Source organism: Epinephelus lanceolatus, chromosome 10, assembly GCF_041903045.1.
Source record: "Epinephelus lanceolatus isolate andai-2023 chromosome 10, ASM4190304v1, whole genome shotgun sequence".
Taxonomy (NCBI): Eukaryota; Metazoa; Chordata; class Actinopteri; order Perciformes; family Serranidae; genus Epinephelus; species Epinephelus lanceolatus.
This window is the reverse complement of record NC_135743.1, coordinates 26,165,222-26,188,243: the sequence shown is the minus strand read 5'-3', so window position 1 is coordinate 26,188,243 and position 23,022 is coordinate 26,165,222. Positions and strand designations below refer to the sequence as shown.

Sequence of the window (23,022 nt, the reverse complement as noted above, 5' to 3'; positions counted from 1 at the left end):
GGTTCAGCAACAACCAATCAGAATGCTGACGTGCTTCAATGAAAGGGGTCCCAGAGAAAAAGCCATGTACCTTTGGTTCCTACAGCACACTTGTTCCGACAATGGATATGGAGAAGTTTATTACTTGCGTTCGTGCCCGCTCAGTTCTTTATAATGTGTTGCTGTTTGGTTACAGAGACCAAAATAAAAAGAATGATGCTTGGGACCACGTCACGGAGGTAGTTGGTTGGTCAGGTGAGTTTTAAAGTGTATAATGTTAGTAATAGAGGAGAGATTTGCAGGCTAATGTTATGACGTAGCATGCAAGTCTTCCTTGCTTGGTTTGAATGGGATGACATATGTTTTCTGTTTTCATTGACCAAACATAACTTTCTGTAGGCCAACTATGAGCTTTTTGACCAGACAACAGCAAGCAACAACTACATTGCTTTCAAGCCAGTAGTCCGCTTTGTGGCTCCTTTAAATTGACAAGCACGATCGAACGTTCAATGATTCACATGATGAGCGACTAGAGCGACCAAAGCTGCCACAAATATTTTTGACAGTTGTGCTTCTTGGGCGTCCGCAACAGACTTTGCCTCTTTGGAAGCTTCTGGTTTGAATGTACAGTAAGTGTCAGATGCCTGCTCACCAGCTTTGGCCAGCTTTTTTCTGCAAAAACTGAACTACAATTCTAAGAGTGATGAACATCACAGCTGCTATTTCAAATTTAATTTGCAAAGACATGAGGCCTTACAGTGCTGTCATGAACAACACTTTTGTGAGCTACTGCTTGTTCTAGAGCCCAAAAATGCAATCTTATTGAGACAGTGCTTTCGTGAAACTTGCAGAGTCTGTACAAGCAAGTTGAAGATGGGATTGAATTAGAGTTAATGAGCACAGAACAAGTCACTGTCACTACAGATGGGTGGACATCATGTACAACAGAAGCCCAAGTAACTGTGACTTGTCATCATATTAACACCAACTGGCAAATGAAGAATAATGATCTGGAGATCTCAGGGCTGGGAACTGAATAAAATTGAAATAGTATAATGGCAGACTTGATATAATATCGTATTGTGATTTAACTTGGGATTTACAGCATTGGTACATTTTTCATGTAGTATATACTGTAGGTTCTGTTGCAATGGTTTCTTTGGGTAAAATATACAGCCTAAGGGAATCAACGCAACATTGGCCAAACTGAAAAAATCAAAACCTTTTTGTTTAACCTTACTGCTCCTGTAGACACTGCTCTCTGCCTCTAGGGCAGTGCAAATGGATAGATGAACGAATTTGTCATTCTACAGCACCACGCCACATTCAGTATGTATAAACAAGTCAACACATTTCCATGTTAGCTGGAGCACTTTTAATCTTTACTATGTGGCCTGGATAATAAGTCGTCCTTGTATTTGTAAGTCTGAGTGTTTTTTCCACACTCGACGTTGTTTGTTCACATGAAAAATTAGTCCGCATAAAAACAGCATTTGCAGAAGCAGTTCCTCAGCAAAAAAAGACGTAGATAACCTCTTTTAGAATCACACATATTAGGATGGTCTGACGTAAGGCATTAGAGAAAAGAGTCAAATGTTTTAAACACAAGAAAAACAATAAAAAATGTACTGACGTTACAGAAATATGCCTTTATAGGGCAACGAGTCTTATTTCTGTGAGCCTGCAGGGCCATGGCACCTCAGTGATAATGGATGTAGCGCTCATTTGTATTCTCCACACATACAGACAAAAGAGGACAATTTATAAACATAGTCTCACACACACACACACACACACACACACACACATACAGAGCTGGGTTTGTATAACCCAATACTTCCACTCGATACAAAAAAAAAAGAGCAAGAAATCACAGCATGTCGGACAGATTGGAAAATAGTTGCCCCTCTGTGTTCTACTTTGTGATGTTGGGATTGTATCAATATGCCCCAACACACACTTCACCTCTGTGTCTTCCTATAATGTCAGTTTTTGGGGAAATGTTGCCTTACCATTGGTCCGGCTGGACCGATGTCTCCTCTCTCTCCCTTTTCCCCGGCAGCGCCCTGTAAAACAAACAAAGTCATTACATCTCAGCAGTGGTCACACCGATAGCTACCAAAGGACTGGAAAAACCAACATCAGTTATCTTAATAAGATGCTGAGCCACCACACGGCCCCCAGAACAGCTTCAGCGTGCTTTGGACAAGATATTTCAAGTGCCTGGAAGTTTATTTGAAGCATTCAACAACATTTGTCAGGTTATAGAGGCAGGTGGTTGACAGCTCATTACTAAGTCTGTGTCTAATTGCACATTTTTTGTGACATTACTGGAGACAAGCGTGCGAAATGGCAAACAGCACATTTTTTGTGTCTACGTTTCCATCATAATTTATTGTAGCAACAATGATGGCAATTACAGAAATATTCATCCTTGCGCCAGTTTCATTTCTTTCGACATTTTATCACAAACATATTCCATCTAAACAGTAGAGCCACAGTTGTTCTTTGAGAGGGAGAGGTAGCTAAAATGTACTTACAGTAATTTAATGTTAAAATTATCGGGTAATTGTGGAAATTTCCAAGATGTGGCTTTGCGCTACTGAAAATATAACAATAAACTGCCTTTTCAGTAACACACACTCAAGCAAAGTCTTACCGGGGGCCCCTGAATGGAGAGACCACTGGGTCCCTGAGGACCAGGCGGTCCTGAGGGTCCAGTTGGGCCGATTTCTCCCATTGGTCCCTGAGGTCCCTGTGAAAACAACACAGTGGAGAAATACTTTAAGTGCTAAGAAGGATGGAAATGTGAACATCTTCAATCCCATGACCACTGATCAAAACTCCCCTCCATATGAAGAACATGTGATGTGATCAAAAACTCAATGCCTCGTCAGCTCATTAATATCACATATTCATGAAATGTATTTTAACTACTGTACAAATTCCTAATTTATAGCGATGTGGAACCAAAGTAGCAAATAAAATTACATGTAAGCTATATTTACTTTCTGGAAAGATAAAAATATCAAATCTAAACACATTTGATGTAGAAATATTCCAGGTATTAGCTATAAGGTTCTTATTATAACTAACAAAAATTTAAATAATGCATATTTGCCTTCTATATAGGACAATGTTATACTTATATCCGGAAAGATAATGGATGTACATTTCATTTCCTCGAGTTCTGCACCTACTCCACACACACAATGTCCATGAAGTTAAAACTACAAACTCTGGTACACTACACACCTGCTACCATTGGCTGCTTCCTTAATAAGATCTACAACAGGAAACAGATTTAGACACTTGTCCATCCATCTATAATCAGGTTGCGCCGGTGTGAAGGCTCATTTGATCCATGCGTATGAGCTGCTGACAGAGTCTCTGCAGTGGGAGTCAGAGAAGAGGAATTCCTCTAAACCGCCACTGATTCGCAGCGTTCGTAGCTTGTTGGCTCAGCAGCAGCAGTAGCCAAAGTAATCTTCACTCTGGCTGTATTTATTGTTTTACCGCTCAACCATACAGTTGCTGGCTTCATGTCTTTCTTATCCTTGCAATCAAAAGAAATGTTGGATCAGATATAAATGAATGGAGTGAGGGGAAAAAATAAACAGAGGACTGAAATGTGTCATGTCATGTTTAACTAAACGATAAATATCACTTAAACAAGGCACCAAACTACTTGAGGAGATGAATCAATTTACAGATGGCTGAAATTAAATTTATTTAAAGGTTTATTTGAATAACTGCACAAGTTATTTTCCCATTTATCAGCACTTATAAAGTAACAAGTAGCAGCCAGATTGATTAGTCAGAATAAAAAAGGATGAATTCACGGAGGTGATGGTGTCATTCAACAGAATAATCCTACTATTCAAATAAACTTGGCTGTAGCTATAGAGGTACAAATGCTGCTGAGCTAAGACGAGTGTGATCTGGCAGGCATGTATTAATATATAAGTGTGCGCTGCAGGGTCGGTGTGTGCCAGCAGGAAAATCTGACTCCAAAACTAACACAATTACGCCCATCCAACATAACACATATGGCCTGTGTGGGGAAGAAAAGCCTTGCATAAGTTTGATCCTGTCTTTGTTTCAGTCTTTGGGATGTGCTCGGCTTAAAGTTCTGGGTGGGCCTCTTCATGTGCTGCACTCGATGCACTGTCACTACGTCAAAGTGGGACATATGGTTGACATAAAAAAAGCTTAGTTTCATGAGTGACAGCCCTGTGCGTCTGAGCAGTGGTGGCAGGACCCCTGCTGCTTCAAAACATCTTTTTTTTTTTTTTTTTAAATCTAAGATTGAATTACAAACATGGGAACTGAGACACTTCCAACAGCATCGGGCCTTGTACTGACTGCCACAGCTGGATGCATTGTAAGAGTTTGGAACAGATTGCCATAGAAAAACTGTAGCAGATGCAAACTCTACAGTAAATCATTCATTAATTGTCCAAGACAGGATTTGCTGGAAATGCGTCTATTTAAGACAGGATAGTAACAGTGGTGATAAGAGTCCGCCTAAAGTCTGAGGCCAAGAAGGAGGATGAGGTAGCCTGGAAAACTGATATAGGCTTTTCCAAAGCGACCACTTGAATCAGCCAAAGGGTGCTTCACATCCAGTCTGGAGGATGGAGTGGGCCGCTGTTGAAAAGGCTCTTTGTTTGTGAGTCGAGTGCCTTCTTCCTTTTATCGTCTAATTGGGATGGGGCTGTTTGGTCCCTTGAGGTAAAGGTTTGGACCAGCATGTTCAGATTATGAGTAACATAGTGAGACTTTTTGCTACTCTTGTGGCCTCTCCAGTATTTTCATTGAGGAACAAGGCGAGGTATACTTGACCCTGCCGTTTTTGCCTTACGTCATGTTAAATCGGACTGAACTCTGAAACGTGACATCAAGACGAGACCCGTCAATGTCCAGCATGTTTGAGAAATCCACTCTGACCAGTCTGTCACTGTTGGGGTGCTGCGTCTTCCTCAGTTGGGAACATTACCATATGAAAGATGCAAGATCGACACTCTTTGAGACTAATTATGTGCTGAAAGTTTTGCAGAAGAATAAATGGTCTCTGAAATTAAGTGCATTTTACTAACCGTCACTCCTGGCTCTCCTCTGTCTCCTCTGGCTCCCCTTATGCCTGGACCGCCCTGAAACACAGGCCAAACACACTCTGTAAAAACAGCCGAGTCAGTGTTTGCAAGTTGTGCAAAGAGAGTAATGGCTAAGAAACACGCCTCTGCAAAAAGCCTCTGACTCCCCTTCAAACATTAAAATTGGACTTCATTTAAAAAAGAAAAAAATCTAATAAAAGTGGAACTGTGCGGGTCTTTAATATGAAGGGATTATGAATTTGATGGACACAGGCCAGTGCTGATCTGTGCTGTAAACTGCCCCTCTGAGCTCTGCACTTTATTACGCTGCATCTGTAAGAAAGTCTGGAACTGTAAACCTCAGGATGACCCCTCGAGCCACGAGGTTTATTCGTGGACAAACTACACACATCTGCTAATCATTGGCTCATTTGGGATACATCCTCTTCCTGTGTTTGCTCAAACAGGCCTCCCCTGGGAACGAGGGGGCGACTAGGTAGTTCCTATAGAATTTAGCCAAAGGGGAAAAGAAGGGTGTTTGCAAGAGGGGCGGGGAATATAAGAGAAGACACACAGATGTGGTTAAAGCAAGTAGCAATGGAGTAATCATATGCTTGTTTGTACCAGATTCTAACCTACATTGTCATATTAGACCCTGTCATTTTATTTTTTACCATTCAGGAGTCATTAGCTTTTCCCCATCAGCATCCATCAACAGTGGAGTGATATGAGGAAAGTATCCCTTAATGACCAGCACAGACAAGAAGAAGGACTGCAGTAACAAATTACTGTATGAACTATGGTATGAACAAATTGAAATAAGGTGGTCTTTGAAAGGGCAGAACCTATCCTTTAAAGATATACTATGCAGGATTTAAAAAAAACAACAACAAAAAAAAAAAACAATGTGTAGACACATACAAAAATAATCCCTCTCAATCATCACTAATGACCTACTAGAAAGGTGTGGTGGTGTGTTTATCTGCAGAGACTCTGCTTCTTATTTTGCTGTGTTTGGGACGTTTCTGTTTGGGCACAGCATGCAGGTGAAGTTGGGACTTTATAAAAAGGTAGTGACCAGCAGAGGTGGGAGTAAGTCACGCATGTGCAAGTCATAAGCAAGTCTCAAGTCATTACCTTCAAGTCTCAAGCAAGTCCTAAGTTACTGTGGTGAAAACCAAGCAAGTCGAGTCCTTGTTATTATTATTATTTAAATGTTATCAAGTGAGTTGAGTCAAGTCATTGGTCAGGTCAAGCAAGCTATAAATCAAGTCATACTCACAAACTCATAAGGATAATCTTACTATATAATAACGAAAACTCTGTCTGTGGGTGTTTCTGTCTGTGCCTCTGTTCCACGTTTTTCTCTTCACTGACTTGGTCAATCCGTGTGAAATTTGGTACAGTGGTAGAGGGTCATGGGAGGATGCGAATGAAGCAATATTACATCAATTGGCCAAAGGGGGGCACTATAGCAACCGATTGAAATTGCAAACTTTGAATGGGCATATCTCATGCCCCGTATGTCGTAGAGACATGAAACTTTGCACAGAGATGCCTCTCCTCATGAGGAACACATTTGCCTCAAGAACCCATAACTTCTGGTGATACAGATTTTCTGCCAATTTTTTTTGAAAAATACAAATCGATCTCTTCCTAGGAAGTTTGACTGATCTGCATGAAACTCGGTGAACATAATCTAGGGACCAATATCTAAAGTTCCCTCTTGGCAAAAGTTGGAAAACTTACTAAAACTGAGCTTCTATAAGGCAATGAATATTGCGGAGGGCGTGGCTCATCATATAAAGGTGTATAACATCTCAAGGGTTTCACCGATCACCACGCAACTTTGTAGGCATATGACCACACATAATCTGAGGGGACCCCTCCATTATTGACCCCATCAAACAAAATGGGGGCGCTATAGAGCTAATTTCTTATCTAGGCCTAACCGCCATATCGATTTTTACTAAACTTGGTAGATATGTAGAACAGGACGCCTCAAGGTGACTGGAGAAATTTAACTCTAATTGGCAACTGGGTGGCGCTATAACAACAGAAAAATGCTTAAAAATGGCTAAAATGTGACCGATCACTGTGGCTCCCCCTGTGGCCCAGTGTTTTTTTTTTTTTGGTATGACTAAGTCATGGTATGGTATGCTGTACATAATCACGGAAACTGTCAGTATGTCATTCTGTCAGTCAGTCATTCTGTCTGTCCCACGTTTTTCTACTCACTGATGTGGTCAATCTATGTGAAACTGCACATAGGCATTGAGGATTGGCATAGGTAGAAGGTGACAAAGCTACCAATGGGTATGGACTAGTATAACATAAACTGCACCCAGTGGTCGAATGTACCTAAACAGGTTTACTCAGGGACTGTAAGTACAAATCTGAGTCTTTTCTTCTCATGCAGCCGTCTAACTCTACTCCACTATATTTACCTGACAGCTTTAATAACTAGTTACTTTACAGATTAAGATTTTGCACTTGAAATTTATAAAAATGCACAAGTACAGCTGGAACTATGAGTCAGTTATTGAACTGACATTTTTTTGTGCTTCTTTTGCTTTTTATTATTTAATATTTTTATATTGAGGTTTAAACTGTTGTTTGGACAAAACAAACATTATGAAGATGTCACTTTGGGCTCTGGGGAAGTGTGATGCTGTCTCTCACTATTTCTAGAATGTTTACAAACCAAACAATCAATCGCTTAATGGAGAAAATAATCAGCAGATTAACCCAGAATGAAAATATTCATTAGTTTATAGTTCAAAATGAGCTCCACCTCAACCAGCTACAACTGTGAAATCCTGTTTTTACATTAATGCATAAGTCATGCACACACTCACATGCACAGGCAACTTATGTTTCGACAGCTGGCAAGAACAGTCGTTGCGCACTGTGGTAGTATCAAAACCTGGACAGCCTGAACATGTAAAGCTAGCAGCGCATGTATCGGCTCTCACAGCGGTGACTGTGTGTGTGTGTGTGTAACAGCCCAGAGCTGACAGTATGTCGCTGGCTGCAAAGTAAGATCAATACTGAATGAGTTATAAAAAACTTGCCTCACATGTATTACGCAGATAGAACAAAATAAAAGCACACAGTGAAGCTCATGATGCCGCTGTACATACGTTCTGCCATTTCTAAGGAGAGCTGCGGGCAGGACAGAACTCTCATAGTGTGGGCATGAATATCAGCCGCTGCAATAACTTCTTAATATCTAGAAAAATACAGATATTACATTAAAAAAGTCAAGTTCTTTAAAGTCTTCTGTCTCAAGTCAAAGTCAAGTCTCATGTCATGAAAACCAAGTCAAAGTCGAGTCGAGTCTGTCATCTGTGTTAGTCAAGCAAGTCTCAAGTGCTTGAATTTGCGACTTGAGTTGGACTCAAGTCGAGTCCCCCGCCTCTGGTGACCAGGCAGCTGGCAGCCAAGAGGAAGCTACAAAAATAGCGGACACAGCACCGAAAAAAAAACGCAAATAAAGTGAAGCAAAATGCCAGGTGGAGTGAATCTGGGGTGTCATTTTCACTAGTGATACTGTTAACAAACAGAAGCTGACAAGCCTGCATAGCATACCTTTAAATTCTCCTTTTGGCAGCAAAGAGACAAAATTGAACATTAGGTCAGGAATGGAAGTAGAGTACTTTTGATTCAAAAGCAGTGATTTTACAATTGCAAATTCACGTTAGGACAAAAATATGTGTCATTCAGAATGATTGACTTCATTCTTCAATTCAGTAATTTGTCCCTGCACGTTGTTTTGAATAGATTTTTGCAGTGATGATTTGTCAGAGGTCATACAAACCTGCAGAGAAACTGAAATTAGCTTCCAACAGTAGCAATACAAATGATAGTGTTTGGATTTTTCATGGGCCTTTAATGGTGATAGAAAAAAAAACACACCGCTATTATCATTTAACTGAGCAATTTGATGCCAAAGGCGAATTTACATTTTTTAAACAACACTTGGATCTGGAACAGCATGGGCACAATTCAATTTCAACAAACGGAGATGGCAGGCAGCGCAAGTCTTGTTTTCCTTTAATGTCAGATTGATTGCTGAGTGATGTTTGGTATTGAGCTGAGTCTGTGCCAAATCAGGCGGCACAGATTGCAATTCAGTCGGGGCAATCAATATTATTTCAAACATGACTCAAAGATTTACAGAACTGAAGAGGCCTGCTGCTGTGCGAGACGGGAAAAGACATGCAATTGACAGTGAACACAAACACAGAAATTACTCTCAGGAAGGAAAAACTGTGTTTTGGATGGTGATAGTGTAGAGTGTTCTGCTGCAGCCGTGCTTCAGATTGCCAAAATACTGTCGTGTCCACATAGACAAGAGTACATTCTGAGATCTAATAATCTCTATGATCAGATGCTGACTACTGCCGTTTCTTAATCCTTTTTAATAATGCTTTGCCTTCCAGTTGTCTTTTCATGGCAGCATTCTGTGTGTTTAGACAGTGCATCAGGTATTCCCATAGATCCAGGTATTTATTTGGCTTTCTTCACACTCCTTGGTTCGGAGTGAGCGAAGTCTCAGCAGCACAACAACAAATTCTGTACACATCCATTGTTTACACAGAAAGCCTCTGTTTTCACAGTCTGTTAGGATTCTGAAAGTTTTCCTGCCTGTACGAAGCTTGTCTTCCACAGGGGATACAATACATTTATTGTGTTAACAACCATTATATTGTGTTAACAAGGGGAATGGCACTGGTGTTTCATCCTTACTCAAAACCCCACCGACTATAGGGTGCAATTTTCGCACAAAAGTGGCTATGATTTCCCCATTAAACCATTCATCTACGCCCGTATGCTGCAGTTAAAATGTGATTTAAGGAGCCCATTCAATGCCGGCGAGAGAAACTGACACTGACAGAGAGACAGACACAGGCAGAGAGAGAGAGGCATAAAGTGGTAAAAAAAAAAAGGAAAAAAAAAAAGAAAAGAGAGGAAGGAAAAAGCCTCAGGCGTGTGGATGAAGTGGAGGTAAAAAAGAAAACAGAGAAAAGAAGAAACAGAAAGACAATGAATAGTTGAAAGCTTTGCAGGACTGCTATTGATCTGGTTTGGGAAAGAGCGAAAGAGAATAAGAGAAAAGAGATGGAGGCGACAGAATTCAATAAAGGAGGAGAAATATGAACAAAAACACAGAAAATAAGTCTTAAATAAAGATAGGAGCATAAGAATAAATTCCATAACAGTGTCTTCAAATTAAGCTCAAACAAAGGTAGTTTAAATGCAATTCTTGAGCCATCTAGCAACTTATGCTGTACAAGAAATAAGCTTCTGGTGTGAAATTAAAACATTAAAACATTAGAGAGTAACAGAGGCAAAAATACGTAGGAAACTAGAAAGGAGGGCTGTGGCCTGTGGATATAACCCTACCGAAGACTAAGTGGATCTGGCTCGTCGGACAGGGATGAAAATTAGGGGGATTGTAATCAGCTGTGATAAATGGAATCGCAACATAATTACTTTCTCAAACTATATCAGTGTTGACCCACACCCCTCTAATGCCCTCACTACCCAAGGGTAGAGACAGATACAAAGAGAACTGAGGAGGGGGAGAAAATGAGACAAAACAAAAGAGATGCAGAGATGGTCGGGGGAGGGGGGGGAGTGAATGAGAAATGCAGAGTGGGAGATAGAAAGAGAGATAGAAAGAGAAAAAGAGGAGAGAATATAGACAAAAGTCTCGGGCTGTAAATGAGCTCATTTACTTGCTCTCATTTCTCAGCCTCTATCAGGTTTTACCTGCTCCTGCGTGAGAGGAATACAGCTCCGCCACGAGCTCATCGCTTCTCTCTCTAACACACCACCGTGGCAATGAAAACGCTGAAGATTTGTGGTTCAACATTTCACGGGTTTCATTAAAAGAAACTCGTTATAGGATATAACTCGGTCAGCGGCCAACAGACTAACTGTGTACGGATAATAAAAAATTGTGTATATACTGATAAATACAGTTAAGACGTTTATGACACATGTCTTTGTGGTGGTGGACAGTGTTGGTCAGCTAGATTGGTCACTGCCATTAACTTCGGCATCATCAACTTTCTTTACATTTAGTGAATAAATTGTGCTTTTATGTTCTCTGTTTTTATGTTTGCAGACCTCAAACCCCCCTCGAGGGAGGAAAAATTGAACTGAGCTGGATTTCATTGATTTCTCTCCATCACATTCAATTGTAAATTCAACAACAGCAAATTAACTTTTTTACTGAGCTGTCAGAGTGGCTGCTTTGCTCTAAAATTTACCAGCAGTGTCCACTATTGACAGTACAAACACTTCTGGAATAAATACAAACTTTTTAATGAGAGTCTAGACAGTCAAAATGAATAACTGATGTATTCATTCGCCGAATGAGAAGCCCGTTAATGAATGCGCTGGGGTATTTATACCGTAAATAACAGTATATAAAAGAGACAAAGCAGAGAAACAAATGCAGAGAGAAGGACGGAGGCATCTATAAACAGTCCTAACAGGTCTGTGAAGAGACACAGACAGACAAAAGACAGAAATAGACCTAGAAAAAAAATGGTGATTAAACTAAACCGACCACAAAAGTCTGGACAAGTAATTAAATCAAGGAATAAATGATGTAATGAATGAATGTGGCTTCTTACAGGGGGTCCTGAAGGTCCAGGAGGTCCTTTGCTGTCCTGGGAGCATGTGCAGGCATGAGGCATGGAGGGGCACTGCTCCTCAACTCTCTGAAAACACACATAAATACGCTGGTTATAAAGTGCACCTGGTCTGTATTCAGGGAAGAGATGAGCTGCATCATTTAAAAACTTCACCTACGTACACCCGCAGCTCGCCAGCAAGCAAGATAACGATGGTAAAACATGCCCATCATTCGCCAGCTTGTCTCAGGTCTCTGGCTCAGGTGTTTGACTCCCAACTGCCTGAGCTGCATGAGGTGTTAAACTCGTGGTACAAAACAAATCAGTGTTTGCTTGGTCCCCATGACTACTGATAAAATATTTTATCATAACGTCAAGAAACTGAACTTCCTTGTATTGACTGATTCATTTAAAGGACCAGTGTGTAGAATTTAGTGGCCAGCATTTTCCCTTTCACGGAGTCCGCCATGTTGCACCACCATGTTTCTACAGTAACCCAGAATGGCAGAGTTTCCCACACTTTCATTTATTTGTGAATTTGCTTAGTCACACGAACAACATATGCAACCATGTAATGATTTCTTTTAGAGCTGGACTGTTCATTAGGAGCTCTGTTGGAACAATATACAGTTCCGTTTTTCATTGCACCACACTCACGGAGCGCAGAGCGTACTTTGGGCACAAATGGAGCAGCAGAATACCAGGCAGGGGGTTAACGTTTGCTGTCACTTTCCTCTGCAGCAGCTACGCCTTTCATCCATTGATCTAATCAGCTTTGACTGGATTGACGAAACAGTTATTCGCCCCACAACTCAGAACTAAGCAAACTGCTGCTGAGGGAACAAATAAACTCATGAAGAGTTCTGTCTGCACTGTGTTCACATCACTGACACACAAAAACCTCAGAATTTATAGAGGGGACACAAAACAAACAAACAAACAAACAAACAAACAAACAAAAACCTGGAAAGTTTACTGATATGGCCCCCGTTGTCAGCTACTGCCACACATAGATTCTAATTCTGTGGGAAACACTGTATAGACAAACTAAGCATTAGCTCTAGATATGTTTTTTATGTTTTTATGTTACCTCATGGAAGGAAGGGGTGAAGGGGTGCTTGGGCCTGATCACACAGAAAGTGTTTTAGCAGCTGGAGGCGCCTTTTTCTAATTGTTTTTTTTATGAGAATTAAGCTTTTTGCTCGCAGTTTTTGCATTGCTACGCGCCTGGCATTTTTGCTGGAGCACTCTGACCTCCTTGAGCTGAAAAAACTTCAACTCAGAGCAGAAAAACACTAACCTGGAAATCCAGATGCCCCACCCCTAGCAAATTCGAATTTGCACTGCACGGTTATCTGGCCCCGACGAGCAGAGCCCGCTGAATCGCCAATCGGACCAATCAGATCAGTCTATCTGACAGAGGCGGGCTCTGGGCGGGCGTAACATGATGAGAAGAGCACTGCGCTGTAGGAGTTGAAAAGTAAACAGCCAAGATGGCAGCTGCCGAAGGACTGCATCCATTCAATTTAGCTTTGGAAGAAACACTAAGCCAACTACACTTATCTTTTTCCTTGAGAGAGGAACAGAAGGCTGCTCTAGAAGCCTTTGTTTCCAGGAAGGACGTTTTTGCTGTTTTGCCGACGGGATACAGCAGAAGCATAATTTATCAGTTAGCCCCACTGGTCGGCAAACAAATAGGGCTTACTGCAATGAATACGTCACCTTGTTTTTTGCTCTGATTGGCCGTGCTATCCAATTGTGTGCTGCGGCATTTGAAATGCCTTAGTTAGTGCCGCCCCTTGGGTAGGAAGGGTGTATCGGTGAGGGCCAGACTCAAAATCTTTCTAGATTTGAGTCTGGATTTCCAGGCTAGAAAACCACCCCGTGTCATCTCTTTTTTTTAGCTTCTTCTTTCCATTGTCCAATTGGATGATTTGAGATGCGGGCCTTCTGTGGTGGTCAAGACAACAAGTTTACAGTTGGTACAATGGAGGAGAAACTGATGGTAGTGTTGCCAGATGCCCAGCGCTGTGTAGCCTGATGCCAGTTGTCAAACTGCGCCCAAATCATGCATAAATATGCCTGGGGTGGCTGCCTGGCAACAATATAAAGGTGCGGCAAGCGTGTTTTTTTTTTTTTTGGGGGGGGGGGGGGGGGTTTCTACTGGCATTCAATTTTAAAAAAAACTCACATTTTGCAACCTGAAAAACGCTTTCTGTGTGATTGGGGCCTGATTCAGTTGGTTGCAGCTGCTACACACTGCTCCTTAAACGTTAGAATTACACAGAGTAATCGCGTCGGGTTCCATTCCCCTGTCGGGAGTTATTTTTCAACAGTCACCGGCTCACTATACATTATCCCTTACGTATTACACTGGGGCTGTTTCTAATATACTGTGTCCCTCGTGTACGTGGGGTGGACAAAAAACTAGAAAGTGAGGTGGTGCAATCCATTACCATCACTAACCACAGCTAACAATTACCACAAAGGCAAAAGGAAACTTTTCTAACCTTTCTGAATGTCACCAAAAGCGTCATAAAACATTGCTTTAATGGATTCCATCAGACTGCAGAGGTGTACCTAATTAACTGGTAATTCTGTGTGTCTATTTGTTGTGTGGCTATGCTTTATGCCTGGGGTGCTAATTGATAATTGCTACTCTTAAACAGGCCTGCTCAGACTTGACTTGTATATGTGTGTGGAAGACAACATTGGTCATTAGGTGCATTTCTGTCACATAAATGAAATTACCCACCTGACCACAGGCACTATCAGCGATGGCATTTCTTTGCGAGCGCTAAAAGCTGTTCATACAGATTCCAAGTAATTTGGCTTTATTCTGGTTTCATCATTCTGGTTTCATCATAACTTAATTTGATTGTAACCACAATTATCACTCTAATTATCCAGGGCTGCCATATTCAAAGCCCTTAACTACTGCACACTAGGAGAGGCAGTGAAACCATGTGTGTGAGCATGTGTGTGTGTGAGACAGAGTACATGCATGTGTTCGTTTCTTACCAGTGCTGGCAGCTCGCAACACTTATCTCTGCTGGCCCAGGATGTGCTGCAGATGATGTCAAACATCTGGAGCTGGAACTGTAAACACACACACATTATGCATGAGAACACACACATACACACACACACACACACACACACACACACACACACACACACACAAACCAATTACAACATTATCAGTTAACAGATTTCAAAATGCAGATGTGAAACAGAGGCAACATAAGAAATGGAATATTATTAAATGGAATATATTTATTATTCAGTAACGATGTAGTTTTCTGGTGTTTCTGTCTCGATAAGAAACAAGAACACAGACAGTTTGTTTACAAGCTCTAATGACGGACTGAAAGAGCGCTGGGAGATACATGAAGTCTGACTGAGAGCTTACACAAACAGAATGAATGTTCGGGAGGCTCCACGAGTCTCAAACTATAGAGCAGGCTATAAATTAGGTCATGAGCTTGTATCTGATTCAAAGTTTATCATCACGACTGAAGAAACGTCTCACTGACATAAAGCCTTCTGTTTTCATTTCTTTTTATTAGAGCAGTTTCTAGTATCTACATTTCGAAACCATACAGAAACCCGATGTTTCAGGACCCCAACCTTCAACAAAGATCTATATCAAACTTAATACACATATAAGACAACCTAAACAATGGAAAACTCCCACTTAGGCATAATGACTGTGGGACTGTTGTATCTAGAAAGTTAAATATACACAGACATGAACACACAATTGCAGACTTGGATGAGATCCTGTTGGTTGGCGGCTTGTTTTTCTCTCCGCTACTGTTTCAGTCACACAATTATAATCTTCCTTACTTTATTTCAAGATGCGGCTTGTACATGGACACATTGTTCCTGGTTTGGTTTCATCTCCACCTATGTACAGATAGGGCCCTGCTAGGTCTTAGTTGAGAAAGGTGCAGAAGTCCCAAGTTTAAAAGCACATAAAGTTTACAAAAGCACATCCAGACGATAAAAAACTGGAACACAAGCATCACTGAGGTGACGTTTTGAGCTTCACACTCTTCATCAGTCAAAGCACAATGCAGAGACACCATTGTACTTTGTACGATGAAGAGCATGAAGCTCAAAACACTACCTAAGTGGTAAGTTTATTAAATATTTATGGGAGCATAGTCTAGTGTGTGGACTGTTTTTTGTCCCAAGTGTAAAAGCAGCTGGTGGACTCTAGTGGACCTCTAACCATTGTATCCAGAGTCCAGGACAAGCTCAACGAAGGCTTTCTCTCCTTAAATCATACCATCTCTTTGGAGTCTAATTGCCAAAGACTTTCCATATTTTCATTCTTATGTGCACATGTTCATAAATATTCTAAATAAAAAACAAGTCTCTCCCAACTGAAATGTTTTTAGTTCCTGAAAAGTAAAAGCCTGTCCTGCAGCCTGTGTGAAGCAGTGGTGATTATAGTCTTTATACAGCCTGGTCTCAGTGGCCCTTGGTGTCAGATATGAACACACAATGCATCCTTTAGCATTTGTATGAGATGCACTGCGCTTTCAGCTAACATGAAGAAAGATAGGTTCAACAAGCACAGGACTTTGACCCAGGAGACTGCTGTTCAAAGTCAAAGTTGAGTTATTTTGACATGTGAGTCATTAGTCATTTGGGTCAACTGACTTGACTTCGGTCGGCCACAATCTTTTCCTAACCCTAACCAAGTGGTTTTGTTGCCTTAACCTAACTGCTGACTCGGCATGTCAAGATACAGTGCAAAAGGGCTTCTGCCCAAAAGCTAAAATATCTCAAGTAGGGATAAGCTCACAGTATGTTCTATTATAGCACCAGAGGGGGAATAGACCCTTTTACTAAATTGTATGATGCGTTTTGGTTGGCAGAGCTTAGCTGGAGGCAAAACAATTCTCCACAGACTAGCTAGCAAGTTCGGCTGGCTTGTTTTCGACAATGGAGGAAGATGATGCAAGTGGTAATGAGTATTCAGAAATACTCATTCCAAGTGCCGGAGCACAAACTGGAGAGATGGAGTTGCAGAGTGCCAAGCGGAGTGAATGTGTGATTAACTTAACTGTTAGTTAATTTATATAGAAATGTAACGCTCTGTTTCTTCGACCAACAGGGCTCTTATTTTAGTGTAGAGCATCAGACTGAATTTACGAATGCGCCATGTCAGGTCACTCACTCTCAGGGACCACGAAAACTTGAAAAAGGAAACACTGACCAATGCGACCAGGCTGGCCGACCTGTATGCTCTTACTCAGTGGATGGATGATCTGAGAGACCAGATTGCCAAAGGTGGGATGGCCGACTTTGTGGTTGATTACTATGCCAATCTTACAAAGGAGGACCGATGAGGTGGACATGATAACCCTTAACATAATGTTAATCATCCCTACAACAGTAAATACTTTTTCCCTAACTTGATATGAAGTGCGCGCTGCACATGTGAGCATTTTTGATGATCGCGTCCATCCAGTCCTTTTGTCTTATCACATTAAACCATAGTTGTCTTTGTGTGTGTTGACGGGCAGTGGCAGCTGGTATGCAATAAAATTTAAGTTTTGAGCCATGACTCCTTCTATTCTGACTCCTATGTAGCCAACAACCCTGTGGTGGTGAGTCGTGTTTTGCCTCCAGCTAATAAAATGACATCATGACGTTGTTCCTAAAATAGTCTATAGAATCACTTCCTGGCAGTTGAATGCCTCTGCCAATCAGTCAAGTTGCAGTTCATGTTCATGTCTGTCCAGACTCATATAATATATGAAGTGAAGACTTTGAAGATATTCAACTGAAGATATTAAGTGTATTTTTTGGCTGAATGTGGATACTTCACCACACATCCTTAACCTGGCAACACAGCATATCTGTACAATCACCACAGTTTCAAGGTGGATGCCAGAGATCAGTGTCACCAATTCATTATCTGGCCAAACGTCTCCCCTCTCTGTTCCTGAGGTATGGTGTTGAATAATGGCCAGAAAAGTGTTTATGCAGGACATGACACATGGTGTCACAGTGATCTTGATCTCTGACCACCAAATTCTAATCAGTTCATCCTTGAGTCCGAGCAGAGTTTTGTGTTAGAAATTCCTTCCAGATAACAGTCTCTAGATAACAAGACATGTCGCTCGTTGTGGAACTTAAAACAAAGTACTTCACCAACTAAAGACGTCACTTCTGGCCAACTGAAAGTACAGGAAAATAGTATAAACCGACACCAGGTAAAGCTACCATCATAATATTATTTTCAGACAGATTACTTTCCGCAAAGACCTTTCCAAATATGACTGACACAACATATTCTTAAATCAATAACCATTACTGGCCTGTAAAGGACAATGGGGTGACAAGTGAAGAAAATGTCATATTTTCCTTCATAAAAACTTATTCACGCAACATTTTCCTGCTGATACTTTCCTTTGGAGCAGCTACAAAGTATAAATTTACTAATAGCAGTGCTCAGTATTCCCAGAAGCACAGGATATCTCACCTTCTCCCCTTGCCTGTGTGTGCCAAAAGGTTTTTTGAGTGCCTGTTCTACTTAATGGGTAGAGCATAGCTAACAAAGTAAAGCACTTTGTACATTTCCACTTGCAATAAATAAAATAAACTCCCCCTGAGTGACTCACTAAAATGTTTTTGGATATTAATGGTTGCCATTTTATAGGCCATTACGGTTGACATACACACCTTGCTGACATATCATTGCAATCAATGCACAAGGGACAATTATACCAGCCAGATTTGATTTAAGCAGACTTTAATTTATTTTCTCTTTAAAGGTGGTTTACATCATACAGACCTGCTGTCGGAGGAAATACTAAAAACAAGCTTTTTATTTTAATGTGAAAACAGATTGTGAAATACAATCTGGCATGTTAAACTAACTTAAAGATTTCCTGATTACGCCTACCCTCCCATTTTTACTTCCTTGATAACCTTCCTGTCTGGAGGACATCACATTTCCATGACCAGCTGTATGAAATTACCCTCTACTCAGAGTGCACTTCACAATGATGCAGACAAAAATTCATACTGACCGGAGCGGAGTTGTCCCGTCTACCTCTGGACCGAACCATCCTTCCAAGGATCTCCACACCATCGGTGGTAATGTTGCCAGCAGCACTGACAGATTTCTCCCCAACCACAGAACAATCTAACACCACCTTCACAGACGTCTTGCTGATGGTTACATGGAGCTGTAATAGGAGAGAGAATAAGGTGCATGAGATTGGAGCAGTTCACAAACTCAGGTTCCCAAACCTGTTGATCAGATAAGATGTGGAAATGTCTTTACTTCTGTTTTTGACCCAAATATCTTAAGAGTATAAAAAAAAATTTTAGCAAATATTTTGTCTCAATAGTAAATCCTCCTTTAGTCTGTGTTACCCATTCAGTGTTGGGCAGTAGTTCTAGTAACCTCCCATTTATTGTCATCCCCTACTGGTCTGAAACCTGACAATCAGTCACATACTGGAGTTATTTTCATAATGATCACGAATACACGTCATCAAGCAGCAAGCTACCTTGGAAGAAGGAAACACTTGCATGATAAGAACACTGTTTCAGGTACTGAGAAACAATGTGAAGCTTCTGGATATACACCCCACCAAAGATGAGTGCTCTGCAGCCATGAAGGATGGCTGTAGACTGGAAAAAAATGGATTGTATTTGTGGACAGCAGGCTACAAGTGACAAGGAACTAATGAAGCCTGTGGCTGGATATGTGCCAGGTGAAATGTTGCCTATCTCCACGATTGATTTTCTGTCTTTCAGACAGATTATTGGTACTGTAAAATCCAGGTCACAGGTGACAGAAGACCCCTAGGTCAGAAATCCTTTGCAAGCTGTCTAACATTAGCTGCGCTTACTGGAGATCACCCTAACATTCAGAGAGAGAGGCACACATGAGAAGTCTGAATTTGGAGGAAAAATGACGTGATTAGCAATTTTGTGGTGGGTAATGGAAAAGTGATATAATAAGTAATGTAACGAATTGAATACAAGTCATGTAATATTGAGTATCTGGTCATACCAAGCCCTGATGTGATACTTATATTTTTCTAGATAATACAGCTGCACAATACATACTTCAATTACAGTTACTTAAGTTACTTAAATCAGTCCATTGTATAGGCTATACCCTATGCTTGACAACTGAATAGCTCTGCAATGCATTAAGAAAAAAGAATCCCAGCAGCCATGTCTGTCTGTCGCGTGGTGAAACACAATGTGCCTTCGATGACAGCATGTGCCCTAACCTCAGTATTTAACATCAATAAACAGTCTCATATTGCATTTTGCTCTTCTTTATGGTGTGTGTTTGTGGTGTTTTGCCACAGGCTGGGCTCAGCCCCTGCTCTTATAAACACAGGGGAGCTCAGTGAAGAGAAGGAGAGATAGACAGCTGAGAGTTGACAACAGTTGCACTTGTGCTGCTGTGCATGAAAGCTTCAGGAGTAAAAACACCAGCCAATGTAAAAGAAATGGTCAGATCAGGATATATATAGATCAATATAGCTGATTCCAGTCAGCTCAAAAATGCTTTCATCAGCCCTGATACCAGTCACTGGGATTGGATCGGGACATCCCTTGTAATAACATTACATTTGAAAAGAGTAATGAGTAATAAATCACATTTTTTTGAGTAACAAGCCCAACACTGTCCATCAGTATTGTCCTAAATACATACTCAGACATAAACACTGACAACTGAATAGCAAGAGTCAATAAAACGTTGTGTATGTAACAATAGTTTCAGTGCAGCATTTTCACCGGTCTTTTATCTGTGAGTACAAACCTCTTGTCTGCACCAACAACAACAGACCTTTATCTTCACTGACTAATCCCAGTGACAATGGGTTGCTTTGCTTGCGTGGGATTTTTAGAAACGCAGGTTAAAAGCATCTAAGCACACAAATTGGCCCGTCCAGTCTGCCTCTGAGCTCAAACTGCCTCCTTAGAGGAAACCACTGCCAGAGCCGTGAACTGTGAAATTCAACTGGTCACATGGTTAATGAGCAGAGAGGGCTGCATCCTGGTGACAGATAGTTATAAAATACACTATTAGCATCCACATGTTCCACCATAATGAGAGGTTTTCTATCACTCTTTCACACCCTCAATAAAAATACACATGCACTGTTAAATTATAGGAACACGGATGCAAGTGTGCAGCACATACACATTCACACACACAGTAACAAGGTGCAGCTAATGTGGAGTTAGACAAAGTTCATATTCAAGTGTCAGGGCCCATTTCTTGGCTGACGTTTGGACGGCTGCTTCATAATGAACTTCTGTTCTCATCCTCCACTCTGCACACTCCACTGGGCATGATGTGTGTGTGTTGTACTTGTGTGATATAAAAGATCATAAAAATCCTCTAAGGTGCAGGCATTTTGCCTGTATTTTGTGGCATTTCGCAGCTGAAGTTAAGGTCTGAGTCACTGTAAGGTATATAAATATATGTTTCTCAGGGTGTGTGTCACTCTCCTTCAGGCTATCAGTTTCTTCCATTATTTTCAGTACAGAGGAAGTTTACTCCTGAAAATTGACTATTTGAACCAGTCTCCTGTTCTTACACTTCAGTGATATGAAATCTGAAAAACCTGCAGAAGGCTTTGGAAAAGATTCTGTTTATTCTTAAGCAACTGTTTTGGGGGTTATACTATATTCTCCTGGGTTAGCGTAATATGCCTAATAATCTATTGGCTAACATTTCAGTACATGGAGGTCAAATATACTCCCTTATGAAAAGTTAAACTGCATATAAAAACATCACATAAAAATAATTTACCACCATAATTTCACATATAGACATTTATAGGTTGTGAACATGATACAAGCAGTCTCTGTGTTTATGAATTTGGCAAATGTTTCCAGTCAAATTTCCTTTACTTTTTTCTGTACAATATAAAAATCAACATGTAGGATTAAGTTTTACTCGGGTGCCCACAAGCTCACATCACAGAGCAGGCGCCCCATATGCAAAAGGCTGCATCCTTGCCGTAGTGGGCTGGATTTGAACCCACGGCCATTTGCTGCATGTCATCCCCCCTCTTTCCCTTTCATGCTATTTCTGTCCTATCAAATACGAGCAAAAGAAGCCCCAAAAATATCTAAAAATATATAGCTACATATATATCTCAGTTAACACTACGGGATTTTATTGTTGTAATAGCCACATAGTTACAAATGCCTGGTATTACAGTTGCAAGTACAGATGTCGGCACCACATTACCATGCCACAGTAATGTGAACCTGATAAAAACAAACAGTAATGACAATACATAATTTAACTCAAGCAAGTATAATATATATATGTATATATATATATATATATATATATATATATATATAAGTATAAGTAAAATTAATGTAGGACCAGTGTTCTTAAAGGAACAGTTCACCCTCAAAATCAAAAACACATGTTTTTCCTCTTACCTGTAGTGCTATTTATCAGTCTAGATTGTTTTGGTGTGAGTTGCAGAGTGTTGGAGATGTTGGTCATCGAGATGTCTGCTTTCTCTGGAACATAAAGTAGCTAGATAGCGCTTGGCTAGTGGTGCTCAAAGTGCCAAAAAAAATACCTCAACATGACCCGGTTACTCAAGATAATCCACAGACCTTGTTACAAGCAGTTTCACGTAGGAACTATTTTCTGTCCATTGAATTACACCCGCCAAACTGTATCATCACGCATAAGAGAGCACGAATCTAGCTCACCTAGCACCACTAAACTAGCTAATGTTACAGCTCAGTTGAGAAGGACGCCATTAATGTTTCCATCCAGCATTGCCACATACACAAACCTGTCGTCCATGACTAGATACACTCTTCCTGTGGATCTTCAGTAACCTGGTCATGATTTCGGGAAAGAGACACTGCTGTAGAGTTTTTCAAATGTATTATTTTGGTGCTTTGAGCACCACAAGCCGAGTGCCATTTAGTTCCATTATACCGGAGAGAAGGCAGACACCTCTACAGCTGATATCTCTAACACTCTGCAACTCACACCAGAACAATCTAGATTGATAAACAGCACTACAGGTGAGAGGAAAATGTATTTTTGATTTGGGGATGAAGTGCCCTTTTGAGCTTTACATGCTGAAAGTTTTTGATGTGTAAAAGTTGAGCAAACCCAAAGAGTGTCAAAACCTTCCGTACAATAGTTCTTCAGGGTAAAATTCAACTTCGTCCGCTTATTTATGTTGGTCAACCATAGTATACTCATGATTACAGCTATTATGAGGGTATCTGAGGTCCGTAAATGGTGCTTATTT

General features: G+C 40.8%; 1 protein-coding gene across 2 annotated transcripts in view; it reads right to left on the bottom strand.

Annotated features, from left to right (window-relative positions):
• Positions 1 to 23,022, bottom strand: part of col14a1a (collagen, type XIV, alpha 1a) — a 191,236-nt gene that overhangs the window by 41,136 nt on the left and 127,078 nt on the right. For both annotated transcript variants that reach the window (XM_033640620.2, XM_078171876.1), the window contains exons 34-39: positions 18,778 to 18,936; positions 14,747 to 14,824; positions 11,726 to 11,812; positions 5,079 to 5,132; positions 2,639 to 2,734; positions 1,992 to 2,045 (exon numbers count right to left, since the gene is read on the bottom strand). In XM_033640620.2, the coding sequence (XP_033496511.2) occupies positions 1,992 to 2,045; positions 2,639 to 2,734; positions 5,079 to 5,132; positions 11,726 to 11,812; positions 14,747 to 14,824; positions 18,778 to 18,936 (528 nt within the window). The remainder of the gene's footprint in view (positions 1 to 1,991; positions 2,046 to 2,638; positions 2,735 to 5,078; positions 5,133 to 11,725; positions 11,813 to 14,746; positions 14,825 to 18,777; positions 18,937 to 23,022) is intronic.